We start from the raw sequence: 25,363 nt of genomic DNA on the forward strand, positions 1-25,363 counted from the left end.
TTGAGGAGACGGTGGTAGTTGACCAGTGTATAAGAACACTAGGGTGGAATATGCAGCGCTGGGTCATACATGCTGATCCATAGAACTTAGAGGAATTAATTACAGTGTTGGAGCGGTATGAGATTGCAGGAAATATGAAAAAACCATCAGAAAAGAAACCAGGGAATGGGCGACTAGTTAAGATGGCACCCCAGTGACCTGTGACCCCGTCTGTCACCCCTCGTCAAGAAAAGACTGCTGGATATGCCAGGGTCATTTGTTGTGAATGTGGAGAGCCAGGTCATATAGGGCGGGACTGACCCCCAAAAAACAGAGCCTACAGTATGTAGTGTGGGGCCGCCAGTAAGGGTGCTATGTAACCCGCTTTTTGCACAGTGGTACCCCTGGATTATAGACCCCGTTAATGTGGGAAACTGTGTTGCTAAATGGCCGAGAACTCCCAGCTATTATAGACTCGGGAGTGAGCTGACCCTGATCTCAGAGGCTGTCCTTCCCAGGCCAGTGGAAAAGGTGCTAGGATTAGTTGAAGTACTCTGCATTCATGGGTCCACAGAAAACGTCTCCCGTGTGTGTGTGAACTTCACAATAAAGGGGCGCACTTATGAGGTGGTTTCCGCGGTTGGTCCTAAGCTACCCTATCCTCTCGTGTTTGGACGCAGTTTCCCAGGGTTTAGTGAGCTCTTAAAGGAACCACAGAGACAAAACTACCGTAAAGTCTCCAAGAACTTACATCATAAAAGGGAGAAGAATAAAACAACATGGCCAGACCACTTTGGAGAGAGAATCTCTACGTATATTTCTGGTTCGCCTGGACCTTCAAATATTCCGTTGGTGGATACATGGTCTGCAGGACAATGCAAAGAAGCTGTAAAGCAGTGACCATATTGCATTCCGGAGGTGCAGCGCCAAGCTGTCAGGCAAGAAATTAATTAAAGTCCGGTTCCTTTACTCCTCGCTATACCACTCAGGAAGCCGCCGATGCTTGTGAGTAGGCGGGGAAACGCGTCTGTCAGTACCTCTGGTTACAGACTACAGTGGAAAAAAAAGATATCAGCTGGTCAGCTGAATTACATCCCGCAGGATGCGAACGCTGGTTTAATCACCTGCCCATGGACTCCAGATAAGGTCGAGAGCACGAGCACCGGCCAGGAGGGCAAAGCCATTTTACCGTGGCCAAAGCGGATGGTTTGTTCCACTCCATAAAAGGCTACCTGTGAGAAATTAGCCAGGAGGACTATCACATGCATTGTGATTGAACAGAGGCGCTTTTACGGTATACCAGTATTTTTATCTACATTGCAGTATAGTGACTATCATTTATAATCAACTTTGCATGAATTGCTCTAATACCACTAACCAGCTGGGAGCAACGATGTACTTAATCTATTATTATTAATATATGCTTCATCAATCAGACTAACGGACTTATGAACAGAAGTACTATTTAAAGTTAATATTTATTCATACGGTCCAGTATTAGTTTGGGAAGCTTATGAGCAGTATATCTGAGTATAAGAGATACATTGGGGTCAATTCTATTCGGCAACTAAAGAATAGCGCCGGGAATTAGCTCCCGACGCTATTCAATTCAGCTAAAGTTAAGTCGGCGATGTGCCGTTCTCGCCGACTTAACAGGTAGTTTTGTCGGGAGAACGGGCATTCTCCGACTTAACTACCCGGCGCGAGGCTGATTCCCGACAGAATCAGCCTCGCGCCGGCCGCGAGGCAGCACTTTTGTCGGGTTTCTTCTCTCATCCCCCGGGGATGAGAGAAGAATTCCCGACAATTGCGGGCAACTAGTAGCAGAATTGAATAGCGTCGGGAGCTAATTCCCGGCGCTATTCTTTAGTTGCCGAATAGAATTGACCCCATTGTTGGACACAAGTTATTTACATAGTATCTGTTTTACTTGAGACATATTATAAGCCCTGGATACTTAACAAATAAGGAAAGTGATCCAAACAAAGTGGGGCAGCTATACCTATATGTGCACGTGTAATTAATCATTCAGAGTATAATTATTGATCAATTGTTTTTTAGGGTTATATTGTGATTTTTTAGTATGTTTTTATGTACTGCCGGACGGCATGAAGTTTAGAGACATTGATATTGGAAAAATAAAAATCCACATTAGATGTGATTAGCGCTCTCTCGTCTGTTTTTTCTTTTAGTTTCCATTATGGGGGTAAAGAACCAATTGCCCCTGAGAGAGCAGCTTACATATCTATGTAATCACAGCGCCAGGAATTGTCTTGTTTCATACCACTCAGATGTTGCACCATTCTGGTACCTGACCCAGTGATTAGGACGTCTTTCCCAACACATTTAGAAAGGCTGAATGGTGTTGGGTGACACAATGGAAGAAGTGTGCCTCCCCAAGCATGGAAAAAGCAAAATGGGGGGGGTGGATATGTGGTGAGTGGGCTTGCGTCTCACCACATTTGCCCACATTCTAGTGGAATCGGCTCCCTCCAAGGGAGAAGACAGCAAGGCCTCCACATTCTGCACCTGTAGTGGAATTTATAATTCCAGGCTTTCTAAATTGCATAGCTGTAGCTGGAAAAACAGAGGTCCAGATTTTCCAGCTCACTCAGAGATGTCAGGGGAAGGAGAGGGGTTTAAAAATTCCATATACCCTCAATGCATTGCACTGATGCCTGTTAGAGGCCAGTGAGCAGGGCTCACTTTATAGTGCATAGGACTGTGGACATTGGCCTTGCCAGAAGAGCATGGCATGTGTAGCTGCAAGCCACGGCAGCAGAATCACTTTTGAGCATGGGAAGTGCTAGGACCTTTTATGTTTGTCTGTTTATTTTCTCTATGTACCTGTGTATGCTGTGCTACAGTGACTGATGCCAGTAAAGACACTGTGATTGTAACCGGAAAAACCTGCCTATGAGTCCTTATTTACAGTACCTGTGTTGTGTCTGTGTGTGTGTGTGTGTGTGTGTGTGTGTGTGTGTGTGTGTGTGTGTGTGTGTGTGTGTTTGTGCAATTAGGACTTGAATCATGCTATTTTGATATGTTTGATGGAATAATTGATTAAAAACATTTAATGACATTTAAGAATTAATGTATCAAAATGTAGACTTTGCAATGTTTGATGACTTGATTGTTTAATGACACATCATTAAGTAATCTAATATGGTTTATAGATTTCCTAGGTGTCAGGGAAAAGTTTTTAAAAAACAAATCAATCGTGTGTGAGCGACTGTTCGCAGCTCGGCGAAGATTCTCAAGGCCGCAGAAGGTGCATGGTTGCATCGCTGACATGCAATACAATAAGGGAGCATCCCCTATTGTGTAGTGTTGTTTTTTGTTGTTTTTTGTTGTTGTTGTTGTACTTCTGCATTTATGGGTGTGTGCTTTATTACTTCGCAGACTTGCGATTAATTGCATGGAATCAGGTGCGTGCGTATGCATTCAATTGCGTTCCATGATGAATTAGGCCGACAGTAGGTTTATGTGGGAAACCACACATGCCATATGGTGGCAAATTATGTAAAAGGAGTTACCCGTTCCCTCCCACCTCCCCCCTCCCCCCCTCCTAAAAAATAAAAAAAATAAAAAATATTTATGTCCTGTGATATCATTCGTTTGGGAGCGGGTTCAGCACTGCTCTGGCACTGGAGTAGGACCACACAGCACCTTTATGTAAATAACACTTTTTCTTATTAGCATGAAACAGTATTTAGGCCTTAGTTATTTTAAGTTCCACTCTATGTGACAAATCCACTTAAACAAACTTCTTTAGCAACAAAACATTTTCACATAATGAGAAAAACATTCACTTACTTGCATTGGAAGTTCCTTGTGTATGAGGGTAATTTAATTTACCTACTAGGTGACCTTTCTGAGTTTCCGGCCTAAAAAAAAAAAAAAAGAAGTTTTTCCCTGTAGGTGGGTTAAACATGATAACTGAGTGGGTAACGGAATAGTTGTAATTTCCTTTTTTTTAAATTCCGTATCTTACAAATGTCTTGTGGTTATTTAAGAATATGAATGGGTAGTGCTTTTTTGTATTGCGCACGTTTACATTTCAAATGAGAAGTTTTAAAATATTTGCATTACTTTTTATAGCTTTATGAAAGTTACCATCTTGGGATAACATTTTTTCCAATAATGTGCATAAAATTTACAATTTATCTACTATATATGATCAAATTATGTAAAAAAAAAAAATAGCTGTTAACACCCAATTCAGTATATTTTTATTAACAAATATGCAGTTTTGCTAATAATACTACAGGTTTAAATAGCTAATATTAACATCATTTAATAATAAACAACATTTGGCAATTCTGGGAACATTTTTTGAAAAAGTAACGTTAAAACAAATCTTTTTTTAACTGTACAAAACCATTAACCTATAACTTCTTCCTAGTTTTAGTAAGATTTTTTGTCCTGCAAAAAGAGCAGCAAGAAGCTGGGGGTGGGTGTTACTGTGTAGCCCCTATCACTGCTGCCTGGTATACGGGGAGCTGTGGCTGCAGTCAGCCTAGACTAGTGTGCGATGTTGTTAGAATTACCAACCACAGTTTATGTGTGTGGTTAGTAGTGATGAGCGGGTTCGGTTCCTCGGGATCCGAACGCCCCCGAACTTCACCCATTTTACACGGTTCCGAGGCAGCCTCGCATCTTCCCGCCTCGCTCGGTTAACCCAAGCGCGCCCGAACGTCATCGTCCCGCTGTCAGATTTTCGCGAGATTCGTATTCTATATAAGGAGCCGCGTATCTCCGCCATTTTCACTCGTGATTTTTAGATGATAGCGAGAGGACGTGGCTGCGTTCTCTCAGTTTCTGTGTTCAGTGTGATGCAAATATCTGTGCTCAGTGTGCTTGCAAATATCTGTGCTCAGTGTGCTGAAAATATCTACGTTCTCTGCCTGAAAAACGCTCCATACTGTGCTGCATTGTAGTATATAGTAGGAGGACAGTGCAGAATTTTGCTGTGACCACCAGTATATATAGTAGTACGGTACAGTAGTCCACTGCTCTACCTCTGTGTCGTCAAGTATACTATGCATCCATACCTGTGCTGCATTTTAGTTGTGCGTAGTATATAGTAGGAGGATAGTGCAGAATTTTGCTGACCACCAGTATATATATATAGCAGTATGGTACAGTAGTCCACTGCTCTACCTCTGTGTCATCAAGTATACTATGCATCCATAGCTGTGCTGCATTTTAGTTGTGTGCAGTGTATAGTAGGAGGACAGTGCAGAATTTTGCTGACCACCAGTGTATAAATATAGCAGTATGGTACAGTAGTCCACTGCTTTACCTTTATGTCGTCAAGTATACTATGCATCCATACCTGTGCTGCATTGTAGTTGTGCGCAGTATATAGTAGGACAGTGCAGAATTTTGCTGACCACCAGTGTATATATATATATATATATATATATATATATATATATAAATATAGCAGTTCGGTACAGTAGTCCACTGCTCTACCTTTATGTCGTCAAGTATACTATGCATCCATACCTGTGCTGCATTTAAGTTGTGCGCAGTATATAGTAGGAGGACAGTGCAGAATTTTGCTGACCACCAGTATATATATGTATATATATATATATATATATATATATATATATATATATATATATATATATATAGCAGTACGGTACAGTAGTCCACTGCTCTACCTCTGTGTCGTCAAGTATACTATGCATCCATACCTGTGCTGCATTTTAGTTGTGCGCAGTATATAGTAGGAGGACAGTGCAGAATTTTGCTGACCACCAGTGTATATATATATATATAGCAGTACGGTACAGTAGTCCACTGCTCTACCTCTGTGTCGTCAAGTATACTATGCATCCATACCTGTGCTGCATTTTAGTTGTGCGCAGAATATAGTAGGAGGATAGTGCAAAATTTTCCTGACCACCAGTATATGTATATAGCAGTACGGTACAGTAGTCCACTGCTCTACCTCTGTGTCGTCAAGTATACTATGCATCCATACCTGTGCTGCATTTTAGTTGTGTGCAGTGTATAGTAGGAGGACACTGCAGAATTTTGCCGAGCACCAGTGTATAAATATAGCAGTATGGTACAGTAGTCCACTGCTCTACCTTTATGTCGTCAAGTATACTATGCATCCATACCTGTGCTGCATTTTAGTTGTGCGCAGTATATAGTAGTACAGTGCAGAATTTTGCTGACCACCAGTATATATATATATATATATATATATATATATATTTCTCTAACGTCCTAAGTGGATGCTGGGGACTCCGTAAGGACCATGGGGAATAGCGGCTCCGCAGGAGACTGGGCACATCTAAAGAAAGCTTTAGGACTAACTGGTGTGCACTGGCTCCTCCCCCTATGACCCTCCTCCAAGCCTCAGTTAGATTTCTGTGCCCGACGAGAAGGGTGCACACTAGGGGCTCTCCTGAGCTTCTTAGTGAAAGTTTTAGTTTAGGTTTGTTATTTTCAGTGAGACCTGCTGGCAACAGGCTCACTGCATCGAGGGACCAAGGGGAGAAGAAGCGAACTCACCTGCGTGCAGAGTGGATTGGGCTTCTTGGCTACTGGACATTAGCTCCAGAGGGACGATCACAGGCCCAGCCTGGATGGGTCCCGGAGCCGCGCCGCCGGCCCCCTTACAGAGCCAGAAGAGCGAAGAGGTCCGGAAAAATCGGCGGCAGAAGACGTTCCTGTCTTCAATAAGGTAGCGCACAGCACTGCAGCTGTGCGCCATTGCTCTCAGCACACTTCATACTCCGGTCACTGAGGGTGCAGGGCGCTGGGGGGGGGCGCCCTGAGACGCAATAAAACATGATAAAAATACCTTACATGGCAAAAAATACATCACATATAGCTCCTGGGCTATATGGATGCATTTAACCCCTGCCAGAATATACAGAAAAACGGGAGATAAGGCCGCCGAAAAGGGGGCGGAGCCTATCTCCTCAGCACACTGGCGCCATTTTCCCTCACAGCTCAGTTGGAGGGAAGCTCCCTGGCTCTTCCCTGCAGTCACTACACTACAGAAAGGGTTAAAAAAAGAGAGGGGGGCACTAATTAGGCGCAGTATTAAAACATACAGCAGCTATAAGGGGAAAAACACTTATATAAGGTTATCCCTGTGTATATATATATAGCGCTCTGGTGTGTGCTGGCATACTCTCCCTCTGTCTCCCCCAAAGGGCTAGTGGGGTCCTGTCCTCTATCAGAGCATTCCCTGTGTGTGTGCTGTGTGTCGGTACGTTTGTGTAGACATGTATGAGGAGAAAAATGATGTGGAGACGGAGCAGAGTGTCTGTAACAGTGATGTCACCACCTAGGGGGTCGACACCTGAGTGGATGTACTGTTGAAAATTACGTGACAGTGTCAGCTCTGTATAAAAAAACAGTGGTTGACATGAGACAGCCGGCTACTCAGCTTGTGCCTGTCCAGACGTCTCATAGGCCGTCAGGGGCTCTAAAGCGCCCGTTACCTCAGATGGCAGATACAGACGCCGACACGGATACTGACTCCTGTGTCGACGGTGAAGAGACAACCGTGATTTCCAGTAGGGCCACACGTTACATGATTGAGACAATGGAAAATGTTTTATACATTTCTGATAATACGAGTACCACCAAAAAGGGGTATTATGTTCGGTGAGGGAAAAACTACCTGTAGTTTTCCTGAATCTGAGAAATAAAATGAGGTGTGTGATGATGCGTGGGTTTCCCCCCGATAACAATTGATAATTTCTTAAAAAGTATTGGCTGTATACCCTTTCCCGCCAGAGGTTAGGGTGCGTTGGGAAACACCCCCTAGGGGGGATAAGGCGCTCACACGCTTGTAAGAACAAGGTCTCTACCCTCTCATGAGATGGCCGCCCTTACGGATCCTGCTGATAGAAAGCAGGAGGGTATCCAAAAATGTATTCACACACATACTGGTGTTCTACTGCGACCAGCAATCGCCTCAGCCTGGAGGTGCAGTGCTGGGTTGGCATGGTCGGATTCCCTGACTGGAAATATTGATATCCTAGATAAGGATAGTATATTATTGCCTATAGAGCATTTAAAAGATGCATTTCTATATATGCATGATGCACAGCGGAATATTTGCCGACTGGCATCAAGTATAAGTGCGTTGTCCAATTCTACCAGTAAAATGGTCAGGTGATGCGGATTCCAAACGGCATTTGGAAGTATTGCCTTTGAAAGGGGACATTTGGGGTCGGTCTTTTAGACCTGGTGGCCACGGCAACAACTGGGAAATCCACGTTTGTACCCCAGGTCGCCTCTCAAAATAAGACGCCGTATTATCAGGCGCAGTCCTTTGTTGGCAAGCGGACAAAAGGTTCCTCTTTTCTGCTCGTGACAGAGGGAGAGGAAAAAGGCTGAAGAGATTAGCCAGTTCCCAGGAACAGAAACCCTTTCCCGCCTCTGCCAAGCCCTCAGTATGACGCTAGGGCCTTACAAGCTCAGGCACGGTGGGGGCCCGTTCTCAATGAATTTCAGTGCGCAGTGGGCTCACTCGCAAGTAGACCCCTGGATCCTTCAGGTAATATCTCAAGGGTACATATTGGAATTCGAGACGTCTCCCCCTCGCCGTTTCCAAAAGTCGGCTTTACCGACGTCTCCCTCTGACAGGGAGGCAGTTTTGGAAGCCATTCACAAGCTGTATTCCCAGCAGGTGATAATCAAGGTACCCCTCCTGCAACAGGGAACGGGGTATTATTCCACACTATTGTGGTACCGAAGCCAGACGGCTCGGTGAGACCGATTCTAAATCTAAAATCTAAAATCTTTGAACACTTACATACAGAGGTTCAAATTCAAGATTGAGTCACTCAGAGCAGTGATTGCGAACCTGGAAGAAGGGGACTACATGATGTCTCGGGACATCAAGGATGCTTACCTTCATGTCAAAATTTACCCTTCTCACCAAGGGTACCTCAGGTTATGGTACAGAACTGTCACTATCAGTTCAGACGCTGCCGTAGGGATGGTCCACGGCACCCCGGGTCTTTACCAAGGTAATGGCCGAAATGATATCCCTTCGAAGGAAGGAAATTTTAGTTATCCCTTACTTGGACGATTCCCTGATAAGGGTAAGATCCAGGGAACAGTTGGAATTCGGTGTAGCACTATCTCAGGTAGTGTTGCGGCAGCACGATTGGATTCTCAATATTCCAAAATCGCAGCTGGTTCCGACGACTTGTCTTCTGTTTCCTAGGGATGTTCCTGGACACAGTCCAGAAAAAAAAAAAAAAAAAAAGGTGTTTCTCCCGGAAGAGAAAGCCAGGGAGTTATCCGAGCTAGTCAGGAACCTCCTAAAACCGAACCAAGTCTCAGTGCATCAATGCACAAGGGTTCTGGGTAAAAATGGTGGCTTCCTACGAAGCAATCCCATTCGTTAGATTCCACGCAAGAACTTTCCAGTGGAACCTACTGGACAAATGGTCCGGGTCGCATTTTCAGATGCATCAGCGGATAACCCTGTCACCAAGGACAAGGGTATCCATCCTGTGGTGGTTGCAGAGTGCTCATCTTCTAGAGGGCCGCAGATTCGGCATTCAGGACTGGGTCCTGGTGACCACGGATGCCAGCCTGCGAGGCTGGGGAGCAGTCACACAGGGAAGGAATATCCAGGGCTTAGGGTCAAGCCTGGATACATCACTTCACATAAATATCCTGAAGCTAAGGGCCATTTACAATGCTCTAAGCTTAGCAAGACCTCTGCTTCAAGGTCAGCCGGTGTTGATCCAGTCGGACAACATCATGGCAGTCACCCACGTAAACAGACAGGGTGGCACAAGAAGCAGGAGGGCAATGGCAGAAGCTGCAGGGATTCTTCGCTGGGCGGAAAATCATGTGATAGCACTGTCAACAGTATTCATTCCGGGAGTGGACAACTGGGAAGCAGACTTCCTCAGCACGACCTCCACCCGGGAGAGTGGGGACTTCACCCAGAAGTCGTCCACATGATTAAAAAACTCGACAGGTATTGCGCCAGGTCAAGAGACCCTCAGGCAATAGTTGTAGACGCTCTGGTAACACCGTGGGTGTACCAGTCAGTGTATGTGTTCCCTCCTCTGCCTCTCATACCCAAGGTACTGAGATTGATAAGATGGAGAGGAGAAAGCACTATATTCGTGGCTTCGGATTGGCCAAGAAGGACTTGGTAACCGGAACTTCAAGAGATGCTCACGGAGGATCCGTGGCCTCTACCTCTAAGAAGGGACCTGCTCCAGCAAGGACCCTGTCTGTTCCAAGACTTACCGCGGCTGCGTTTGACGGCATGCCGGTTGAACACCGGATCCTGAAGGAAAAAAGGCATTCCGGATGAAGTCATCCATATCCTGATCTAAAGCCAGGAAGGATGTAACCGCAAAAACATTATCACCGCAATTGGCGAAAATATGTTGCGTAGTGCGAGGCCAGTAAGGCCCGACGGAGGAAATTCAACTGGGTCGATTCCTACATTTCCTGCAAACAGGAGTGTCTATGGGCCTGAAATTGGGGTCCATTAAGGTTCAGATTTCGGCCCTGTCAATTTTCTTCCAAAAAAGAACTAGCTTCAGTCCCTGAAGTTTAGACGTTTGTAAAAAGGGTACTGCATATACAGCCTCCTTTTGTGCCTCCAGTGGCAATTTGGGATCTCAATGTAGTTTGGGTTCCAAAAGTCACATTGGTTTGAACCACTTAAATCTGTGGAGTTAAAATATCTCACATGGAAAGTGGTCATGCTGTTGGCCCTGGCCTGGGCCAGGCGCGTGTCAGAATTGGCGGCTTTATCCTGTAAAAGCCCTTATCTGATTTTCCATTCGGACAGGGCGGAATTGAGGACTCGTCCTCAGTCTCTCCCTAAGGTGGTTCCAGCGTTTTCACCTGAACCAACCTATTGTGGTGCCTGCGGCTACTAGGGACTTGGAGGAATCCAAGTTGCTGGATGTTGTCAGGGCCCTGAAAATATGTTTCCAGGACGGCTGGAGTCAGGAAATCTGACTCGCTGTTTATCCTGTATGCACCCAACAAGCTGGGTGCTCCTGCTTCTAAGCAGACTGTTGCTCGTTGGATTTGTAGTACAATTCAGCTTGCACATTCTGTGGCAGGCCTGCCACAGCTAAAATCTGTAAAAGCCCGTTCCACAAGGAAAGTGGGCTCATCTTGGGCGGCTGCCCGAGGGGTCTCGGCTTTACAACTTTGCCGAGCAGCTACTTGGTCAGGGGCAAACACGTTTGCTAAATTCTACAAATTTGATACCCTGGCTGAGGAGGACCTGGAGTTCTCTCATTCGGTTCTGCAGAGTCATCCGCACTCTCCCGCCCGTTTGGGAGCTTTGGTATAATCCCCATGGTCCTTACGGAGTCCCCAGCATCCACTTAGGACGTTAGAGAAAATAAGAATTTACTTACCGATAATTCTATTTCTCATAGTCCGTAGTGGATGCTGGGCGCCCATCCCAAGTGCGGATTGTCTGCAATACTTGTACATAGTTATTGTTACAAAAATCGGGTTATTATTGTTGGGAGCCATCTTTTCAGAGGCTCCTCTGTTATCATACTATTAACTGGGTTCAGATCACAAGTTATACGGTGTGATTGGTGTGGCTGGTATGAGTCTTACCCGGGATTCAAAATCCTTCCTTATTGTGTACGCTCGTCCGGGCACAGTATCCTAACTGAGGCTTGGAGGAGGGTCATAGGGGGAGGAGCCAATGCACACCAGTTAGTCCTAAAGCTTTCTTTAGATGTGCCCAGTCTCCTGCGGAGCCGCTATTCCCCATGGTCCTTACGGAGTCCCCAGCATCCACTACGGACTATGAGAAATAGAATTATCGGTAAGTAAATTCTTATTATATAGCAGTTCGGTACAGTAGTCCACTGCTCTACCTTTATGTCGTCAAGTATACTATGCATCCATACCTGTGCTGCATTTAAGTTGTGCGCAGTATATAGTAGGAAGACAGTGCAGAATTTTGCTGACCACCAGTATATATATAGCAGTACTGTACAGTAGTCCACTGCTCTACCTCTGTGTCGTCAAGTATACTATGCATCCATACCTGTGCTGCATTTTAGTTGTGTGCAGTGTATAGTAGGAGGACACTGCAGAATTTTGCTGAGCACCAGTGTATAAATATAGCAGTATGGTACAGTAGTCCACTGCTCTACCTTTATGTCGTCAAGTATACTATGCATCCATACCTGTGCTGCATTTTAGTTGTGCGCAGTATATAGTAGTACAGTGCAGAATTTTGCTGACCACCAGTATATATATATATATATATATATATATATATATAGCAGTTCGGTACAGTAGTCCACTGCTCTACCTTTATGTCGTCAAGTATACTATGCATCCATACCTGTGCTGCATTTTAGTTGTGCGCAGTATATAGTAGGAGGACAGTGCAGAATTTTGCTTACCACCAGTATATATATATATATATATAAATAAAGACTACGGCGCTTCGGTGCGGCTTTGTGTTGTCTATACCTTAAATTTGAAAATAACCTTTTTGTAAAAAATAGAATAAAAACACTTCTCAAAATATTAAGTGAGTGGCAGCTTATAATGCATACAAATGTGCTTGGCATGCACACATAAAGATTTAAAGGAATTGGTGAGAATAAGCGCCCAAGAGTGTGATTTATATAACAAGGTGAATATAAATGAAGGTATCAAGGGTGGGTATATTAGAACCAGTTAGAAAAAACTTATCTGAAAACCAGAGAAGCTAAATTCAGGCGATGCTTCTTCCAGTCTATTCTGAACACCTCACACCTCACAATATTGTTTTTAGGCCAAAAGGTTGCACCGAGGTCACTGGATGACTAAGCTAAGCAATCCAAGTGGTCAGCACAAACACCTGGCCCATCTAGGAGTGGCACTGCAGTGTCAGACAGGAGGGCAGATATCAAGAAAAGGCCCCTAACAGCACATGCAAAGATGAAAAAAAGGTTCACCGAGGTTGCTGTAGGCCTAAGCTAAGCGACACAACCACCTGGCCCATCTAGTAGTCTCACGCAGTGGCTGAATGTCAAGAGTGGGCCGCAATTGTTCTGTCCACTGACAGCATCTCCAGCACGCTCCAATCATTTAAAAAATATATATGCAATTGGTGGACTTAAACGGCAGTGCCCCAGGACTAATACAGCAGTACCCCTGGACTCATATGGCAGTGTCACACAGGATGGCACTTTTCAAAAACTAGGCCCCAAACAGCACCTCATGCAAAGATGTCGAAGCGGTGCAATGAGGTAGCTGTATGACTAAGCCAAGCGACACAAACAATTTCAACTGGAATTATATGTCCAAATCACTGGAATTATTTGGCAAGATCACTGTAATTAATAATTATAAATCACTGATATTAATTGGTAAAATCACTGTAATGCTACGTCCAAATCACTGGAATTATTTGGCAAGATACCTGTAATTAATAATTCTAAATCACTGATTATTAATTGGTAAAATCACTGTAACGCTACGTCCAAATCACTGGAATTAATTGTCAAAATCTCGCTATCGCATGCCTAGTGAAGTGGAATCTAGATGGGATTTGGTATCGGGGACACAATAACTTCATCAATTGTCTAAATCCCACTGCACTAATGGCAGATAACGGGTGCACGTCTATCAGCGCACTGGTTATACTGATCATTGATTATATTGAGCACTGATTATACTGAGCTCTGATTATACTTTGCACTGATTTTAATGAGCACTGATTATACTAGGCACTGATTATACTGATCACTGATTATACTGAGCACTGATGATACTGCGGAGAACTGACACTGAGCAGCATGATGCAGCACAAGACACTGTACTAGTATTAGTGAGCAGCACAAAAGCCCTCTGGAATTGTCACCCCCCAGATACCACTGTGACTGGAATGATGATGACCTATGCACAGTGACAGGACACTACCACAGCACCCTACAGCAGCAAGAGACAGCACAAGACACTGGACTATTAGTAATGTACTGTAGTATACTGAGCACCACACAATGCAGCACAAGACAATGAGCAGTGATACTGAGCACTGAAGAAGATACTAGAACTGACACTGGGCAGCGAGATGAAGCACTGGACTATTGTACTGTAGTATACTGGTCACCACAATGCAGCACAAGACAATGAGTAGTGAAACTGAGCACTGATGAAGATACTAGAACTGACACTGGGCAGCGAGATGCAGCACTGGACTATTGTACTGTAGTATACTGGTCACCACAATGCAGCACAAGACAATTAGTAGTGATACTGAGCACTGATGAGGATACTAGAACTGACACTGGGCAGCGAGATGCAGCACTGGACTACTGTACTGTAATATACCGGTCACCACAATGCAGCACAAGACAATGAGTAGTGATGCTGAGCACTGAGGAGGATACTAGAACTGAAACTGGGCAGCGAGATGAAGCACTGGACTATTGTACTGTAGTATACTGGTCACCACAATGCAGCACAAGACAATGAGTAGTGATACTGAGCACTGATGAGGATACTAGAGCTGACACTGGGCAGCAAGATGCAGCACTGGACTATTGTACTGTAGTATACTGGTCACCACAATGCAGCACAAGACAATGAGCAGTGATACTGAGCACTGATGAGGATACTAGAACTGACACTGGGCAGCGAGATGCAGCACTGGACTATTGTACTGTAGTTTACTGGTCACCACAATGCAGCACAGATACTGAGCACTGATATTGAGCTTTCCATTTAGAGAACGTAGCCATGTCCTCTCGCTCTCTCGACAATGCACAAGTGAAAATGGCGGCAACGCGCGGCTCTTTATATGGAATCTGAATCTCGCGAGAATCCGACAGCGGGATGATGACGTTTTGCCTCGTTCAGGTTTTTCGAGTCAGGCGGGAAGAACCAAGGCTGCCTCTGACCCGAGTAAACCACGTGGAGTTTGGGGGGTTCGGTTCTCGGAGAACCAAACCCGCTCATCTCTAGTTCTTAATGGGTTCCATGATATGATCACCCAGCAATGTTGGAAGACAAAATATGTGAGGTTATGTGTACTGTACAGAGAGGATGTAATTAGATAGGGAAGCATTGAAGGTTATGTGGGTTGGTCTGAAATTTCATAGGCTTGTCTGAAGAGGTGAGTTTTCAGGGAACGTTTAAAGGTTTGAAGACTAGAGGTGAGTCTTATTGTGCATTGGAGGGCATTCCACAAAGTGGGTGAAGCCCAGATAAAGTCCTCTGATTTTAAGTGGGAACAAGTAATACGTGTGGATGAGAGACACAGATCTTGTGCAGAGTGGAGAGGTCTGGTAGGGAGATATTTTGAGATGAGTAAAGAGATGAATGTTGGTGCAGTTTGGTTAATAGACTTGCATGTAAGTAAAAGTATTATATATTTAATACGATAGAATACCAGTAACCAATGGAGGGACTGACAGAGCGGACCTGCATTCAAAATGGATTGTAGTAGTGAGAGCCTATGTTTGGGAAGACCAGTAAGGAGACTATTTCAATATTCAATGCGGGAGATGATGAGAGCATGGATCAGAGTTTTTGCAGTGTCTTGTGTAAGATAAGGACGTATTTTGGATATTTTTTTAGATGCATGTAACATGATTTAGAGACAGATTGAGTGTGTGGAATAAAGGACAGCTCAGAGTCAAGGATGACATCTAGGCAGCGAGATTGTGGGGTAGGGTGGATAGTCGCACTGTTAACAGTTATGGAGATATCAGGTTGGTAATTAATCTTGGCAGGTGGGAAAATAATTAATTCTGATTTGGAAATGTTGAGTTTGAGATTGCAAGATGACATCCAAGATGAAATGGCAGACAGGAATTCAGTGACATGGACCAATACAGATGGTGATAAATCTGGGGAGGATAGGTAGATTTGAGGAATTGATTAGTTTACCAAGAGATGAGGTATAGATTGAGAAAATCAGAGGACCTAAGACTGAGCCTTGCAGTACTCCAGCTGATCGAGGTAGAGAAGAGGAGGTAGAATCAGAGAAGTGAACACTGAAAGAGCGATTAGATAGGTAGGATGAGAACCAAGTAAAGACTGTGTCCTGTAGACCTAGGGATTTTAGTGTTTGTATGAGAAGAGAGTCATCAACAGTGTCAAAAGCAGCAGAAAGATCTAGAAGAATAAGAAGTGTGTAATGGCCTTTCGATCTAGCAGTAACCAGATCATTCACTACTTTCGTCAGTGCCGTCTCTGTGGAGTGTTAGGCATGAAAGCCTGACTGAAGTGGGTCCAGTAAGTTGTGGGAGTTAAGAAAGTGTATAAGGTAAGTGTAGGCAAGTCTCTCAAGTAGCTTGAAGAGACATGGGAGCTGAGAGATGGGACAGTAGTTAGAGATGGTGTTTGGGTCAGAATGTTTTTCAGAATGGGAGTAATCACTGCATGCTAAAGGAGAGAAGAAAAGATACCAGAAGAGAGAGAGATTACAGATTTTAGCCAAGGTTAGGATAAGCACAGGAGACAAAGTTTTACTGAATCGTGAGGGTATAGGACTAAGAGGAGAGGTAGTGGAGTAGGAGGATGAAAAGACTGTTGATACTTCAACTTCACTTGTGGGATCAAATGAAGAGAAAGTGCTAGAGGGTTCAGGTAGGGAATTGAGCAGGTCACTGGCTCAGTTAGAGCAAACAATTACATATCAGATTTTATCAATCTTATCCTTGAAGTAGGAAGCAAGTTCTTCTGCATGCATAGTAACTAGTGGGGGAGGTGAGGGAGGGTAAAGAAATTATTTAACTGTATTAAAAAGTTGCTTGGCATGAGAAGAGATGAGAGATTGGAAATATATTTGTTTGGCAGTGTCCAGGGCCTGACGATAGGAGTGGTAGGTGGTCTTATATGTGAGAAAGTCACTTGGATTCCGAGATTTAAACCACTGATGTTCTACTTTACGTGACAGTTTTTTGTAGGTGTCTTGTTGATTTAGAGTACCACGGTTGGCATCTAAGCCTACGTGGAGTGTGATGGGTAGCTGGAGCCACTTCATCAAGGGCACTCTCTAGAGTCTGGTGCAGGTGGGGTACAGCAGTCTCAGGTGAGGTAAATGTAGAAATTGGTGAGAGCAGTCATTGCAGAGAGGTGGAAAGTTGTTGAAAATTTATATTGTTAGTATTTCTGCGAGTTAGAGGAAGCTTGCTTGGTTTTAGTGTCATAGAATTTATTAAGAAGGTTATCAGGTTGTGATCAGGGAGAGGGAAAGGAGTGTTAATGAATTCAGAAACTGAGCAGAGCCTGGTGAATACAAGATCAAGGCAGTGGTCCTCTTGATGAGTAGAGGAGTCAGACCATTGGGAGAGGCCAAGAGAGGAGGTTAGAGAGAGGAGTTTGGATGCATGAACAGATTGTGGACTGTCAAGAGTGATATTGAAATCACCCATGATGATGGTGGAGATGTCAGAGGATAAGAAGTGTGGGAGACATGCAGAAAAATCTTCTAGAAATTGTTGTTTGGGTTGTCCAAGAGGACAACAGATAGCTGCAACATGCAGAGAGAAGGGGGTGAAAATCCTGATAGAGTGAACTATGTGAATGTGAGTGATGGAACCAGAGGTAGAACTGTGTATGTGAAAAATTGGGACAGTAATAGTCCAACCCCACCACCTTTACTATTACCAGGCCTAGAGATGTGTGTGAAGTGGAGACCACAGTGTGACAGTGCTGCAGGGGAGGCTGTGTCTAATTGTGTGAGCCATGTTTCTGTTATAGCCAGCAGATTAAAGTTGTGAGAGCTAAAGAGGTCATGGATGGATGTTAATTTGTTACAAACAGAGCGTACATTCAACAAGGCACATTTTAGTGACTTAGAGGGGCATGGGAAACATGATACTTATGAGGTTAGATGGATTTCTATGTTGTTTTGAAACAGCTGAGTGTGAGTGGGACAGGTGGTAGGGGCCTGGACTTGATGATATGTCACCAGCTAATAAGAGCAGAAGAGTGAGATAAATATTGGCTGATGTTTGTGAGTGTTTAGTATGGTGGCTGATTGTAGTTGTCAAAGTACTTGTAGAGAAATAAGTATAAAGCTCATGAGTGTTTAGAAGAGGGGAGTGGATAACAGAAGCTGTAATGTGCACAGAGGGGTGAGTTGTAAGGTGAGTGTAGAATGTGTCACATTTGGTGAGAATTCCATGAATTGAAATACGAAACAGTAGTTTGGTGAACATGCTATGGTAGTTTGTGAGTTAACTTTGGGTTAAGTGGTATAGGAATAATTTGTTTAACTTTAAAGTTACCTTTCCTTGATGTTGTTCAATGTTTGTTCAACTGTTTTTTTTTTTACTGTTCAGATCGCACACTTCGTTAAGCCACACTTTGTTAATTCCATGCTAGCTGAACCCCCATGCTAGTTGCCCCCTTGACTGAATCTAAAGAAAAACTATGTCTGATTAAGAGACAGGTCTACCTCTGAACATTTGGTCACCTGATTGAAATGCTAATTGATCAAAGAACATAGATTGCACTGGGTGGGTAAACAGGCAATAGCCTACTCTATACTAATCCACAATATCACATACATTCAAACAAATGAGAAGCACAAGATAGTGAATTCAGGCTGGCTTGGTCAGCAGTTGCACTGTGATGCGACTTCATCAGTATAGGGTCCCAGAGGCTCAGAGGAGACAGTGCATAGAACACACGCTAATAGAAGGTTACAGTTCCAGGTACTCCACAAGACAGAGGATGGTACCACTGTGGCAGTGACGATGATGCCCCTTGTTCCTTGCACACTGTGCAGTGATAGTGGTCGCACGCCCTTCTTTATGGCTCTGGCTCAACCTGAAGTAGCAAAGTAGGGGCCTGGGGAGTAATATGTGAAGTGAATAGATGGCTATCAGGAGAAGAGATGCTGAAATTCTCCAAAACACTGATCAAGGATCAGTTACAAGGATAACAGTGTTACAAGGATAACAGTGTGGCTCTTGAGCATTGAGCATCTGTATAATTAAGTAGTATCCCTTTATGTTCTTTTCTTGTTGTCACAAGGACAATATTTTTTGGGGTACCCTGTCTCTGCACTCTATTATGGTAAGTTATTTTATCCACGTAGGGACCATAGTTCTGTTTAAAAATGAACCAAACAGTGATGTTACTAGATACAGTATCTGCGAGCACAATAGGCAATTTTGGAAGGACTCTAATTTACATGAAACAGACATGTTCTTGCCTTCTCCAGCTTACTGAAGATCTCTTTCTTGATTGGCACATGGCTTCCTTTATAATAACTAATAAGATTCAGTTTACACTGTTAACTAATCCCAGGCTACATTTTGATATTATTATGGCAGCCATGGTTTAATCACATTAGAGAGATTCTTTAAGTCAGTTAGTGAGAAAGTGCCCCATATGGGGCTCTGACAGCACAGTTACTCCCCAAAAGCAGCTGACCAATTCTACCATGATAATTCTGGCCAGCATGTGGGACTCACTCCTTAGCAACACCATTTCCAAACACCAAGGTCATTAGAGGAGGAACAGATCATTGAGCTAATCTATTTACAGACAAGATAAATAGAGATATAAAGTGTAGACAGGGCTGGTGCTAGGGTGTACGGCGCCCTCCTGCAAACAATCAATTTTGCGCCTTTCTACAATTACGTACAAATGTGGCCGATCTCATCCTCAGAGCTGTAACTAGACATTTTGGCCAGTCACACATTATTCCAGATAGAGCACCCTTTTACACTTTGCGCCAGGTAGAGCACCCTTTTACACATGCCACTTCCCCCAGCAGGGGGAAGCGCCAAAAATATAGGGGACATAGAATAGCACCAATTCACATTACACTGCACAGTAGTGTTCGCTAGTCACATTACTCCTCATTGTAGTGTCCGTTAGTCACATTACACTGTACAGTAGTGTTCGCTAGTCAAATTACACCGCACAGTAGTGTCCATTACTCACATTACACCGCACAGTAGTGTCCGTTACTCACATTACACTGCACAGTAGTGTCCGTTACTCACATTACACTGCACAGTAGTGTCCGTTACTCACATTACACCGCACATGTACATGTGGCTCTGTAGTGTCCGCTACTCACATTACACCGCATAGTAGTGTGCTTAGTCACATTACACTGTATAGTATTGTTCGCTAGTCACATTACACCGCATAGTAGTGTCCTTTAGTCACATTACACTGCACAGTAGTGTCTGTTAGTCACATTACACCACATAGTAGAGTCAGTTAGTCACATTACACCGCATAGTAGTGTCCGTCAGTCACATTACACTGCACAGTAGTGTTCGCTAGTCACATTACGCCGCATAGTAGTGTGCATTAGTCACATTACACTGCATAGTAGTGTCAGAGAAAAAAAAAAAGAGGCTGCTGACAGCGCAGCCAGGGGTCAACCTTACATAAGATGCGTCGGCAATGTAATTGCGGATGCATCGGGAGGCGGCACTACACATGCTAGGCAGCCTTGCTTTGTGCTGGGCGGCCCTGAGCATGTGCAGAGATGAACGCAGATCCGGCTGCATATGCAGCGATCTGCGATCATCTCTGAATGACCCCCTATGCCAGGTACAGCCTTCATTCCCTCCACAGTGCTGCCTCGGTACCTGCAGGAGGTCCCGGCTCAGGCGCTGCTCCTCCACTTCCTTCTTCTCTGGATTCTCGCAGGCTCTGTTACTCTAGTGGCTCTGTAGGATGTTGTCAGTGACGAGGGGGAGGGAGCGGGTACTAATTTCTTGGGCATGGGACTGATGGAGGGGCCCCTGGTCCCCTGCAATCCCACCTTACTGGGCAGCAGCAGCTCTCATCTTGGCAGCACAGCACATGCTGCAGTGTGTTGTGCTACAGTGGGGCAGAGAGGCTGCTGTTATTGCTGAGCCACTGTGTGTTCCCATACCTCCCAACTCTCCCGATTTTCGCGGGACAGTCCCGTTTCTTTGGGACTGTCCCGCTTTCACACCCATGTCCCATTGTGGGGGGAAGGGGCAGTTGAGAGGCTCTGTCTCTCGCTACCCTGCTTAGCAGAGCAGCTGTGAATAGACGCTGTGCGCATGCTGGCCATGCCCCCTCACTGATGAAAATGGGGGCGTGGCTCGCGATTAAGGACCCTCTGCAAAGCCATGCCCCCTTTCCCATAGGCCACGCCCCTTTTGGTATGCAGGCGCACTTTGTGCGCCAAAACATCCCTCCTTGAAGTTCTTAAATGTTGGAAGGTATGTGTTCCTGTATGGGTGGGTGTGTGGGTATTGTGAACACAGTGATCACACTCCCCCCTCGAATTGACTCTAGCTGAGAGCTGGGGGCTCAGCGATCAGGCACTGCACCCACCCAGCTCTGTACTGTAAAGACTTTAAAAAATATAATCCAAAAGAAGCGTGGTCACAGCCCGCGATTGGGCCACGCCCCGACCTTTAGGCAGCTCGGGGTGTGAGCAGCCCTGTGTGTGGGCTGAGGCCGCACACTGCGTGCCCTCTTTCTGGAGGGGAGGAGTGGGCGGGAGCCGCTGCCAGCACCGCTACCTGTCATCCAGTGTGACAGACACAGCGGCAGCTGGCAGCAGCAGGGATGCAGAGCAGGGAGAGGCTGAGCGCCTTTCAGTTTGGCACCTCCCTGCACTGATTAGCAGTGTTTAGTACTTAGAGTGTGCACCTGCATTTTCTCTTTTTTTCTATGTGGAGATATATCGGCAAGTCTGGCTGTGTGAACGGGCGATCTATATATATTGCGCCAGTGCCGTAACTAGCCATTTTAGCGCTGTGTGCAAGAAACGACAGTGGCACCCCCCCCCCCCATGTAAGAAAGGGGCAGTACACGCCGCAGGCGCATGAAAAATTTATAGGGGCGTGGCTTCACGGGGAAGGGGCGTGGCCACAAAATAACAGCAATTCATACTACGGTGCACAGTAGTCTACATTATTCAAATTACGCTGCACAGTAGCGCCACTACACCAGGTAGAGCCCCTTTTATACATTACAGCAGACAGCGTCCCCCATTTTACACATTACGGCAGCCAGGACCCCTTTTTACACATTGCGGCATCCAGTCCCCCTTTTTACACATTGCGGCAGCCAGACCCCCTTTTTGCACATTGCGGCAGCCAGGCCCCCTTTTTACACATTGCGGCAGCCAGGCCCCCTTTTTACACATTGCGGCAGCCAGACCCCCTTTTTACACATTGCGGCAGCCAGGACCCCCCCTTTTTACACACTGCGGCAGCCAGGACCCCTTTTTACACATTGCAGCAGCCAGGACTCCATTTTACACATTGTGGCAGCCAGTCCCCCTTTTTACACATTACGGCAGCCAGTCCCCCTTTTTACACATTGCGGCAGCCAGGCCCCCTCTTTACACACTGCGGCAGCCAGGCCCCCTTTTTACACATTGCGGCAGCCAGACCCCCTTTTTACACATTGCGGCAGCCAGACCCCCTTTTTACACATTGTGGCAGCCAGACCCCCTTTTTATACATTGCGGCAGCCAGTCCCCCTTTTTATACATTGCGGCAGCCAGGACCCCATTTTACACATTGCGGCAGCCAGGACCCCATTTTACACATTGCGGCAGCCAGGACCCCCCCTTTTTACACATTACGGCAGCCAGTCCCCCTTTTTACACATTGCGGCAGCCAGGACCCCATTTTACACATTGCGGCAGCCAGTCCCCCTTTTTACACATTGCGGCAGACGGTGTCCCCCAGAGAGACAGAGAGAGAGAAAGAGAGAGAAAGAGAGAGAGGGATATACTTACCTTCTCCCGCTGACAGGCTCCTCGTGCTGGCAGGCATCTCCCTCTCTGTGCAGTGTGCAGGCAGTTGAGAAGGAGGAGGAGGGAGGGGGAGCAGGGAGCCGAAGCAGCGCTATTTCATTGGTGGTAAGCGCCGCTGCAGCATCCCCCTCTCCTTCTGTATTGGTTGCCTGGCGCTGCTGTGGATGCTGGGATGGAGGAACCGCATCCCAGCATCCACAGCAGCGCCGGGCAGCCAATACAGAAGGAGGGGGGGATGCTGCAGCGGCGCTTACCACCAATGAAATAGCGCTGCTGCGGCTCCCTGCTCCCCCTCCCTCCTCCTCCTTCTCACTTGCCCGGCGCTGCTCTCTCCTCCAGCGCGGCTGCGGCGCAGGGACTTAGAGGCGGCATGTAATGAGTCATTTGACTCATTACATGCCGCTGGCCGTGCGCCCTCAAGGCAACTGCGCTGTGTGCCAAGCCCCCTTGGCACACACGTAGTTACGGCCCTGTATTGCGCGGCCAATTGTTATGTGTGTATACTCTGGTCGGCGGATTCATCTGCATAGTGTGTACCCAGCCTGCCATTTTTCAAATGCCTGTAAAAGAACAGTTACAGTAGAAGGTGATTGGCTGGGAATGTTGATGAGATGGTGGCCAATCCTGGGATTCACGGGTCACGGGATTTTGGCCTAAAATTGGACAGGATTGAATCCCAGTATTAGAATTTCTAATCCCGTGGATTTTAGGATTAGCCATTAAAAAATTTTTTTAAATGCTAGGCATTGTTAAGCGTTTTCACCAGTCCTCAGATGCTGCATGGCTCCTCCCTGTTCAGCTCCCCCTGCCCCCAGCTGTGCGCACTGCACAGTGTAACGTGATGTCAGAGGTTACACTGAGCAGCCTGATGCCCAGACCTCACCTCACAACCTGCAGCAAATGTACTCTCCTCCCATCCATCCGTGAGTTGTGGGCTGGTTGGGGCCATGTGCTTATCCTTCACTTACTTTAACCGTCTTCAACTGCACCATAATCCTGCGGTTTTCTGCCGCCCTGATACTTATGTCAGTGTTGTCTGCTGCTGTAGCTATGTTTAGTTACCCTGTACTTGTCCATTATTGTCTTCAACTGTAAGTCACTATTTTCCTGTTTTGATTATTTGGTTTATGTACTAATTGGGCGCTGTGGATCCCTTGTGGCGCCACATAAAGGATGATGATGATAATAATAATAATAATAATAATAATAATAATAATAATAATAAATAAAGATAAAAAGGACAAACCAGTCCCGGGAACCCCGGGATTGTTCATTTTTAAATTCCTATCCCCGGGATTGAAAAACTGCACAGGATTGGCCACCCTAGGTGTAATTTAAGACAGAGGGTAAAAGATCAGCTAGACTTCTATTAAGATACTGTTTCTTCGTGTCTCCAGTAGGAGTAGTTTACTAGAGATGTGCATGGAATGTCAAGCGCCCAAGTCACTGAGTCGGTACTGCAGCTGTCATACATGGGGCAGAAGTGGTATCAGTGCACATAACGTGCGCTGATACTGCTTCTCCACCATAGCGGATGGTAATACATTTACCCCCATGTAACTGACCCCCAATAGAGTAACAATGTGTAATTTGAGTGCGCAGTCTGGAACTTGACATTAGAGGAAGGGGTGGGGACCTCGGGCAGTTAGGTCCATCGGGTATGTCCCCTGTAGCCCTGTGAGACAATCTGACCCTGGCTCCTTGTGCTAAGGGGACATAAGGGGTCCAAACGGAGAAAACAGAGAAAATCCCTGTACATATCGCTTCTTGATATGTACTAAAGCATACCTCCGAACATGACCCTCTCCAGGAGGGACACAATTCTCTGGTCCTGCACGTCCCTCATAGGGTATAAAGAACAGCTGATTGGTTGCCATGGGTATCTACTCCACTGGCTCACTTCTCCACTTTTATCACTGCTTAGTACATGTCCCCCTAGTGTATAATTGCCGACACCTGTACTGAACAGGTTACTGGATAATAAAGGTGTTTCAGCACAGGTGACGGCAATCCTAAAGCAGAGCATTGTGTCCCTCCTGGAGAGGGTCATATTGGGAGGTGCTGTATGAATAAATGGTTTCCTCTGTTTTCTAGAATATTGGCGCAGCCCAATGGCATTGCTAAGTGACTCCCCTGTTATTAAAAAGCAATTGTTAGGCGCCGGGGTCCGCTTGTCTGCGCGGCCCGGCGCCTAGCAACTAGGGATGCCGTGCGCGTACAGCCGCCGGCTCCCTAGCAACGCTGGACGCCGGGCGCGCTGAGCCGCACGGACCCTAGCAACGGGGACGCCACTGGCGGACCGCATTCCCCGTTGCTGGGTCCTTTGAATTAATATGTGCACCTGTTCTCTGGCCGTGCAGCTGCCCATTGATTCTAATCAGCCCTGTCAGGAGTGCTGGAATCATAACAGCAATGTCACTTACCATCAGCTTTCTTCTCTAGCAGCAGTTACAGTATGTCACCTGTAGCTGCCTTTATTATCCACTCCTCACTGGAGAAGCATGAAGGGATCACTGCCACTTTGGCCGGCTGTCAATAAAGTTTCTTCCGTTTTTGTTTGTTTTTTAACTCTGCTACAAGAGCACGGGATGGGAGAGAGGGTGAGTCCTCAGACTCTGCTGACTGCTAGGCATGGGCAAAGAGATACATTGACACATA

The 25,363-nt window shown here is 45.7% G+C and overlaps 1 protein-coding gene across 7 annotated transcripts in view; it reads right to left on the reverse strand.

Annotated features, from left to right (window-relative positions):
• Positions 1 to 25,363, reverse strand: part of LOC134933242 (lymphocyte cytosolic protein 2-like) — an 881,523-nt gene that overhangs the window by 645,810 nt on the left and 210,350 nt on the right. For all 7 annotated transcript variants that reach the window (XM_063928300.1, XM_063928301.1, XM_063928302.1 and 4 more), the window contains one exon: positions 3,796 to 3,866. In XM_063928300.1, coding sequence (XP_063784370.1) covers positions 3,796 to 3,866 — 71 coding nt within the window. The remainder of the gene's footprint in view (positions 1 to 3,795; positions 3,867 to 25,363) is intronic.

The sequence above is a fragment of the Pseudophryne corroboree genome, chromosome 6 (assembly GCF_028390025.1).
Source record: "Pseudophryne corroboree isolate aPseCor3 chromosome 6, aPseCor3.hap2, whole genome shotgun sequence".
NCBI classification, from domain to species: Eukaryota; Metazoa; Chordata; class Amphibia; order Anura; family Myobatrachidae; genus Pseudophryne; species Pseudophryne corroboree.